At 39.2% G+C, this 9,435-nt stretch overlaps 2 protein-coding genes across 2 annotated transcripts in view; both read right to left on the reverse strand.

The window, feature by feature from the left end:
• Positions 1-9,435, reverse strand: part of gabbr2 (gamma-aminobutyric acid (GABA) B receptor, 2) — a 208,860-nt gene that overhangs the window by 195,266 nt on the left and 4,159 nt on the right. The gene's annotated exons all lie outside the window — the stretch shown is intronic.
• On the reverse strand, positions 8,405-9,410 carry LOC106515737 (zinc finger protein 135). The gene is made up of 2 exons (XM_014005666.1): positions 9,179-9,410; positions 8,405-8,844 (listed from the first exon to the last, which is right to left on the reverse strand). Exons 1-2 carry the CDS (start codon positions 9,221-9,223, stop codon positions 8,506-8,508), a joined length of 384 nt encoding a protein of 127 aa, XP_013861120.1. The 5' UTR covers positions 9,224-9,410; the 3' UTR covers positions 8,405-8,505.

Genomic DNA, 9,435 nt, shown 5'->3' on the forward strand with positions numbered 1-9,435 from the left:
TGTGTGTGTGTGTGTGTGTGTGTGTGTGTGTGTGTGTGTGTGTGCGTGCCGCAGTATTTGCTGTAAAGCCGGCTTCGGGGCACGTAAGAGCCTTTCATCAAGAGGATTCACAGTTATGGTCGTCTCACTCAGGCCCTCCAGGCCTCTGGCAGCCTGACTCAGACAAAGGTCAGCAATTACTGCTTGAATGTAACTTTAGCAAAGTGTGAAGATCTTCCTGCAGTTCTTCTCTGAATACAAGTGGGTAAATACTGAATTAGAAACAATATAATGAACAGAACATGCTCAAAAACAGAAGCGCTTTGAAACTAATTTGTTGCACATTTATTACTTTTTTATAGCTAAAAAAAGCTATTTAGTCCTCAGAAGCAACACAAATGGCATTACATTATCAGAATGAAGAGGGTGGTCATTTCCTCTTCCTGCTCAGAAGATGATATAACCCTGTTTCAGGATTTCCATCTAATAGCCCACACATTTCTGCCCCTCTCTCTCTCCCCTGAGATCCCAGTGGTTTTATGAGAAGGGCTGCTGCACATTGATCCCCACTATCTGTGTCGGGTCAGCGGATACAGCCTCACTCAGCACTTTGCGTGCCTGCAGAGTACTCCTCCTCGGCGCTGTCGCACGCCGCACTTTCCTTCTACCCTGCAGCATTCAAACTCTGGTGGGGAGTGGTGACAGGCGATCCTCGCTGACCTTTGCGGGTCGCCCACAACATCACTAAACAGATGTCAGATATTTGGATAAACTGTGGCATAAAAACAGCAAGGCAATGATGCTGAGTTGTTGGTTCTTGTCAGCAAGTTCAATGAGAGGGTCTTCTGTGGAGCAAAAAAAAAAATCGGCTCTGATTGTAAACACTTTGCCACAACAAATTCTTCTCAACGCCTAACAGCTTCAAACACGCTCCCTTTGACTTAAGACCGATGTTTAACGGAACAGTGACCTCCATTACGGTAACGCCTATTAACAGAAAACCTAACTTCTTCCGACAAAATGACAGAGTGCCTTACATACGCTCTGGGGGGGGGTGTTCAGCCTCCTGTGAACAAACGCAGCACACAGTGGTTTCAGGCGCGCCACTATGTGCACAGACATGACATGTTGCATCTAGTTGCGGGGGATAGGCTGTGTGCAGAGTCTCTGAACYGAGGTCACAGACATTATCGTCTCAGGAGGTCTGTGGCGTTCAGACAAACAGTGTGACGCTGCAAAGGGCTGCAAAATTTATCACTTAAAGAGATCCCTGATTAGTTGTAACATTAGACTTTATTTGATAAACATATATWTTAACTGTAAAATAAAGACTGTAAAAAATACTGTAGGATGTTTGGTTTTGTAAATTTTTTTAAATATATTTTAACACGGATGGAGCCATTTTATTTACACGCAAAGCATTCTGGGTAAATGATGACGTGGATAGGTCCTCGGTGTGAGCGAGCTATATCCACCCTGAAGGTTAATCTTGGGCAATATCTGATGATCGACTCTTAAATGAAACCAGAGAGTGTTGACAGAGAGGAGAAGGTAGAAATGACTCAGCCTGTAAATGAAAATATGGATGGAGGACAACAGAGCTGCTTCATGGAAGAAGAACCTCAGCTTAGCCTGTTAGCCTTTGTGCTAGCGCTGACACTATATTGCCTTATATGTATTAGCTCGGCGCTAGCGCGACAAAMAAGCTAAACTGAGGTCCTCCATCCATATTTTCATTTGCAGGCTGAGTCATTTTTGTGTTACCCTCTCTGTCATGTGGATGGAGGACCTCAGTGATGAGAGGAGAATGTGTAGCTCTGAGCTAATACATATATATATATGGTGATAGCATTGGGGCTAACACTAAAGCTAACAGGCTAAGCTGAGGTTCTTCTTCCATGAAGCAGCTCTGTTGTCCTCCATCCATATTTTCAGTTACAGGCTGAGTCATTTCTACCTTCTCCTCTCTGTCAACACTCTCTGGTTTCATTTAAAAGAGCCAATTATCAGATATTGTCCAAGATTAACCTTCAGGGTGGATATAGCTCGCTATCAGCCTCGCACCGAGGACCTATCCACGTCATCATTTACCCAGAATGCTTTGYGTGTAAATAAAATGGCCCCGTCCGTGTAATATATTTTTAAAATTTTAGTTTAAAAATGATAAAAAMTAAACAGTCTACAGTATTTTTACTGTCTTCATTTTACAGTTAAAATATGTTTATCAAATAAAGTCTAATGTTACAACTAATTGGGGATCCCTTTAAATAAACGCATGGTGGTGGTAGAGTCATGCGGTGGGGATCTGTCACATCAAATTGGTCAGGGTTAAAGGAAAGACATGGGAAAATAAAATATAGGGACTGTCTTGAGAAAAAGAGAGATTTTAGACAGAGCTGTAGGTTTACCTTCCAGCAGGTCAGTGACCCTGAACACAGCTGAAGCAACACTTCAGYGGGTTAAAGCAAAACGTTAAATGTCCTGGAATGACCCAGTCAAAGCCCAGATCTCAACTGAGAAGCTCTGAGTTGATTTAAAGATTGCTGTATACAATCAGGAGCCATCCAACCTGAAGGAGCTGGAGCAGCGAAGTCATGAAGAATGGAGGAAAAAAAAAACAATCCAGTGTTCGATGTACCTGAAGAGATTTGTTACTGCCTGAAAAAGGTGGGAACACACAGTCCTGAGTTCTGGATGCTTCAGATTTATATAGAGAGATTTTTAGATATATTCAAATCATTTTTCCTATTAAACTTTATTAATCTGAGTAGTTTTTGTAGAGTTATTAAAACTAAAAATCTAAATGAACTTCTGAATGTAAAGTTTCCTCTAAAGAACATATTAAAGAGATCTCAGGAGTGAGGTTGCAAAGAAAAAATGTTAATTTTCTTGTTGTCTCAGAGGAGATGAGAAAAACCACAAACAAGAAGACCAAAAGGTAATTGGATCAAGCATGGGCAAGCTTGTCATGTTTAATTCAAGTTCATGAAGTCATTCAGATGAAGCAAAAAATAACAGTTTACCTCCAACAAAGTGTCAAATCTGAAGTGTGTGATTACAGGAGGATCTGCTTTTTATTTTGGTGGGTGTTGACAAACTGCTCATAGTCACGTGTTMACTGCATTAATGCAAAATCGAGGAAACGATGTCACACAGGACTGATCGAGGCACTGCGTTAATTTCCCTCCTTTTTAAAAAGAGAACAAACTTCAAAGGGTTTGCTTTTATTTTAATTTGACTGTTCGCTCTTGCTCGTTCGAAAAAGCTTTTTTTTTTAGAAAACTCATTTTTAATGAGTGCATTTTTGAACTTCTGTTTCAAAAAGAAGGCTTTTATGTTGCTTTTATCAAATGCATTCCAATATTCCTAAACAGTCCTTTTGCTTTAGTTTAACAAATCTTTCCTCAGAAGAAATCAACGTCTTGTCACAGAACTGCAAAGAACACAAACGTAGAAGTGTTTAATAAAATGCTGCAACTTTAATGTGACAGAAATGACTTTAAAGACATATAATAAAAAATATCAGACCAGTTGTTTGCTCTAAAAGGTGACATTTTCTCTAACAGTGCCACCTCTCATTCTTTAATCTGATAAAGCAGCATAGTTTAGCCTATCCAAAGTCTCCCTTCTATCTTCTTCCAGTGTTTCCTGTCCAAAGCTTTGATCCTCTAAGCCTGCAGAGTTACAGTATCAGTCCTTGGTTACACTAAAGCCAACACTCRCACATCATAAGTTGCAATGGAGGACCAGCCTGTGCATCTCTGTTAAGCCTCCCAGTTGTTATAATCCTTCCTGCTTCTTTTCTACCTCAAACGCTCGGGTTTTAAAGCAGAGCTGTATTGTCGGCGGTGCTAGACGTCTAAAATCTGTGCATTATTTAAAACGTCTCAGGAAGTGTCGGCCTCGTTTCACACCTTTAAGATTCCCCAAACATGTCRGGACATTTGCTCCTTCCTCCTCGCTCGGACTAACCTCAGCTCTCAGACCTTTACCTGTGTTAACAGCCCCCCAGAGCACCTCTCCTGCCCCATCATCAGCACTACCACCCAGTTCTGCGCCACCGGGGGATGGTGGGGTGGCTCAGGCCTGTTCAGTCTACCGATGGCTCCACTGACGGGGGGGATAAAAGGGATAAAGAGCCTCTGCTCAGGGACTGATTACTTACATCTGCCCGGGTAAATCCCAGGGCTCGCACATAAACACGCGCGCGCGCACAAACGCCACGCAGCCACACACTCGGCCTGCTGCTAGCCACAGCCAGCGCACTCATGCGTGCATTGTTTCCTCACAGAAGCATGTGGAAACCCTGCGTGTGCTTATAGGGCTTTTAATCATGTCTGCGTCAAAGATTAGACGGCAGTGAACGTCGAATGAAAATGTGCAGCAAATGGGGAAAATGTTAACGGTGACACTGACCTCCCCCCACCCTGCGAGCTGTGCTTCTGTAAACATGTCAGCGGCGCCGATAGCAATAACAATAAATAAAACAACAAGTGTGCAGCAGTTTGCCTGTCACGTGCAGACAAAAGGTCTTCTCTGCCCTGTAAAGTTTACCTCATTATTGTGCGCTGGTGAAAGCAGAAGCGGTGATGTTTTTGTCCATATGTGTGTTTTCGGTCAAAGCAGACACATCCTGCTTTTAAATCCTTCTTTTTCACATTTAAATCATTCAGTTGGGGTCTATATAAAGTGGAACTACAATGCTTTGGTCTGAATTCCTCCTTATTGTAACTCCACAAGCCCCTCTTTCAACCCTGTCTCTCCAAACAAGACGCTTCACAAACACACACACACACACACACACACACACACACACACACACACACACACACACACACCCATGGGGACCGTCCATTGACTTCCATTCTTTTTTTTATTTTATTTTATAGCCTAACCCTGACCATTTACCCTAAAATCAACCTCACAGGTACCATATCTGACCCTAAAACCAACCTAAACTCAATTCACACCTTGGTCCAAAACCTAGTTTAAGGTTTAAGACTATATAGTGGCACAGAAATATTTTATATACAAATTAATCAAAATATGTCAACAAAGAAAGACTTGTCCATCCAGCCTTACATATTGGAGTGAGAGTCTGACCCAGAGGAGAATGAAGACCACTAAATTATAGTTGGTAAGTCCAGACCTTGTTTAGAAGTTCCATCACAAATTCTGTAATGAAACAGTTCAGAAAACATCATTGAAAATAGAGAAAACTGAACAAGTTTAAAAATATGGAAACGTGGATTTTGCATATGTCCCCTTTAACTGTWTCATTAGCAAAATATTTTATGAACCAATGAGATTTTAATGAAACGKACAAAAAGTAATCCCTGGATTTACATCTAATCTACTGTATTATTGCCGCCATAGGCTAACACAAAAATGTCTMTAATTTCCTCACTTTTAGAGAAACTGAGCTAAAAATCCATGTGGTAGTAGCTGAGAGTCWTTCACAACACATACTCTGAGCGTGACAACTCAGAGTAGAGCAAACCAATATTATCAAGGAAACAGCTCCCATCTCTCATAAACTAATCAGAAGATGGGGGTGATATGCATTCCTCGAAAGATTACCTTTGTGYAAAACTGCACAAAACCTTGTTAATTTGCAGTAAAATCTTGTTTTGCATTTTACTGCTCAGCAGTCCCCTATCAGCCCAACCATGGCACTAAATATTGTTACCACTGAGCTCGTTGTGACATAATTTACAGTGAAACTATTAATTCCACAATATTTCTCACTGCAGAAAACAAATTATTTTCAGTTCAAGTTATTTATACTTTTTTTTCTCTACAACAAGGTCACTTTTTCAGCMGCTCTCTCTCCAAAACAGATATGAAATGTGAAGAGGTGAGCAGAGTTTAACGTTTCACCACAGCAGCGTAGAATCACAGCAGTCTGATGAGTCGCTGCTGATTGGCAGCATTAGAGCACAAGCATTCCCAGCAAGCGGATGCGAGGGTGGCCCACTGACCTCTTGCTTCCAGCTCATCTTTCCCTCCCGAGGGAACAGGAGGAGGAGGAGGAGGAGGAAAAAAAATCCTAACTCTCATAACAGCATATTAATCCCATGGTTTCAGAGCATGCTGGGTCTGAGGGCTTACCCCGGTCAGCAGAATGCTCTGTGCTCACTTTCACACAAACACACCTGTGAGCTCAAAACACTGGTGTGTTTATAAAAAGAAACTTGGAGCAGTTGTGTAAAAAGTGCTAGATGAGTTTCACATTTAATTTAGCTTTTCTGTTGGGAATTTAACATTATTCAGCCTTATTATTTGTACATTTTGTACAGTTTTCTAAGCTGCATTGCATTTTTAAGACTCCAGATTCCAAATAATTTAAAAACTGTAACCATAAAGAAGAAAAYTGAAAAGAAAATGTGTTAACCTTCATAAAAACTGACACATTTGCTAAGGCTGTTTTACTTTTTCATTATATATGCATGAAAAATGGAGCTTTATCACTGCATTGAATATCAGAGGCCAAAAAAATAGATTTGAAGGTTGGAGAGGATGAAGCTGACACAACTGCATTTTAGCCCAGCTTTACTTTGAATTGTCCCTTTAAGTCTGTTTGATTTATTTGTTTTGGACTTTGTATTTCTGTTTTATTTATTTCATTGGGTAATGTCAATGGTGGACAGTAATGGAGTACATTTACTTGAGAACTGTACTTTAGTACATTTTTTGAGTAACGTTACTTGCGTAATAATTTTTTGGGGAACTTATGACTTTCACTCCACTACATTTYAAAAACAAATATTGTACTTCTGACTCCCCTGCATTTCTTAGAAACTTGTTAGTTACTTGTTACTTTTGACTCAGCGTAGCTTTGTGATCCACTWTTGCTGTTTTCCTTTCTTGCAATGCATTYGGCCACACGCYATGTTCCTCACAAGGGGAACCAATCACAGTCATAGCTCMCACCTGGGATAGATTTGGAATTACGTCATCCTCGTTAACGGTGGTGAGCTGAGCTCCACCTTTATTTCAAACAGAACCCAGCAATGGAGACGGTTGAAGAAACTCAWGTAGAGAAACCAGAGCAGCTTGACCAYATCTCAGTTCGATGTTTGAGATTTTAGGACTGAAAAATAGTTTGTATCAGTTTWAATGTCTTGTGTTTTCACCATGGATAAACTAYRTTTCTGCATTYAAGACCTCACYTCTCACTTTATTKTATTTTTAWGCTGAAGTCTTTACAGGTGGTGTAGAATTTGTAGCAAAGTGGTTCTACCTGTCAGTGAGAGTTASAAGGTTCTGTAAAATCACTCTGAAAACAATAAAGCAATGTACTGATATTAGAAAATTWAATTTRTACTTTTGAAYACTTKAGTAYTTTTAARTGCTTGTATYTTTGAATACCTAAGTATTTTCAAAAGTAAGTACTTCAGTACTTTAACTTGAGTAGATTTTTGACCGAGCAACTTTTACTTGTAGTTGAGTAAGATTTGACCATGAGTATCGGTACTTTTACTCAAGTACYAGTGTTGAGTACTTTGTCCACCACTGTCAGGTACCTTTTACTTTTACTTTCAGTAGTTAGTAAAATCATCCACAATTAAAAGTCATGATTTTAATGAGCAATTGTTACTCAATTGGTTTTAAACTRGATGTAATTTATGTAAAGACATGAAAAAAACACTGTCATATAGGACAATATGTTATTTACATAATTTAATTTTAATAACTTTTATTGTCTCTCAGTGGGGAAATAAATTCTCTGCATTGTTCTTATTGAACATCTGAGCACACATGTGGAGCAGTGAGCTGCTATTTGAAACTCCTGAGGGGGGGGGTAATCATTGGCTGCATCTTAAACCTGGTTTAAGACGGTTATAGCTGAACAACCTTATCACACACTAAAAAGGCAACAACTCTTCCATTGTGACAAACATTGAGCTTAAGTTGATGTGATAGTAGATGTCATTCCAACACATACACTGAGTGCTAATACAGCTGAGATCCCACAAGATTTCTGTTTAAAACTCTTGATGCAAGGCAGCATGCATTAACTACCCCTTCAATATTTTCTAGTTTAAATAAAGCCCTATCATCCCTTCAAGAAATTCATATCACAAACCAGCAAAAAGGACAATTTTTAAAAAGGATAATCATTTGTTGACCAGCATTGGTCTTGAAAATAAGATTTTGCACAATCTCACGCTTAATCTTACATTTTTTACTTCAACTAATCATACTGTAACTGATTAGTGCAACTTTTCAACATGTCACATGTAAAACTGCTGCATTATCTAAATAAAAGTCCTATATTTACATAATTTGTGTGTGTGAAAGTGTGTAAATGTGTGTTTTGTTGTAAATTTTAAGTTAAATGTGAATTCATATTTTTGAATATGTTGAGTGACTTTTTTCACAAAAGGTTTCTTTGGCAAGAGAAAAATGTTTCATACAACTCTAACATTTTTAGATGCTTTATTTTACATTTCTGATAAACATTCAAGTCCACAGTAAAACAAATGTTTCAGTCCACCAGAATATCTACCAAAAGAAGGACTTTTATCTAGAGTGGACATGCTGATGCCTTTTCAGACTGCTTGACTGGGTGAATCTCTTCTCACACTGGGTACAAGCATAAGGCTTCTCTCCAGTGTGGACACAAAGGTGRTCCTTCAGATGGCTTGATCTGATGAATCTCTTGTCACACTGGGTACAGATGAACTTTCTTTCACCAGTGTGCTTGGGATTGTGTACTTCTAAATCCCTTGAGTCTCCAACACATTCTTCACTCTGGTTGCTGCAGTGAGGTGTAACTGGAGTGTTGATTGACTCAACCAGCAGCTCCTGAACAAAACCATTTCCATTGGGGTCTTCAGGTTCTTCTTTGACTGCACAAGTCTTTTTCAATGGCACACAYACAAAGAAGAGGGGRAAATCAGATTCAGAAATCCAAAAATACAAAGGAAAACTTGACTTGATCAAAACACCCATTTCCTTTTTTTAAAGTAGCATAAGGCTCACACAAAYCAAAAAATATTTTGTTTCTCTGAAGTAACAGCTCAGAAATACTGTATCACACAATTTAGAGACTGTCATCATAATAAGACTTATTTTTTGAATACAAGACATTCAAGTTTCTAAAAGTCTTTAGTTTGTGTTTTGAATGCCTTTTCTGTTACTTAGCAACCAGTATAAACTTTCTTCAGGGTAGTTAAAAGCTCTGCTGACTTACCGCTGGTGATAAGGTTAACTCCATGGTGCTGTTCTTCACATCCATGAGCAGAAACTTCTCTAGGTTTCTGAATCAGCTCTGACAAATAAAAACAGTCAGGAATCATATCTACAATAAAACACCTGAGTACAGAAAAATCAAATTGAAACATATTCTAACTAAGAAAATGTGAAAAAAGGAACATTTACAGACTACAGCAGTATCTCATCAACTAAAACCTTTCTTTGATAAAAAAAAAAACAATTGTGTGAACTAAA

Source organism: Austrofundulus limnaeus, unplaced genomic scaffold (assembly GCF_001266775.1).
Source record: "Austrofundulus limnaeus strain Quisiro unplaced genomic scaffold, Austrofundulus_limnaeus-1.0 Scaffold32, whole genome shotgun sequence".
In the NCBI taxonomy this organism is placed as follows: Eukaryota; Metazoa; Chordata; class Actinopteri; order Cyprinodontiformes; family Rivulidae; genus Austrofundulus; species Austrofundulus limnaeus.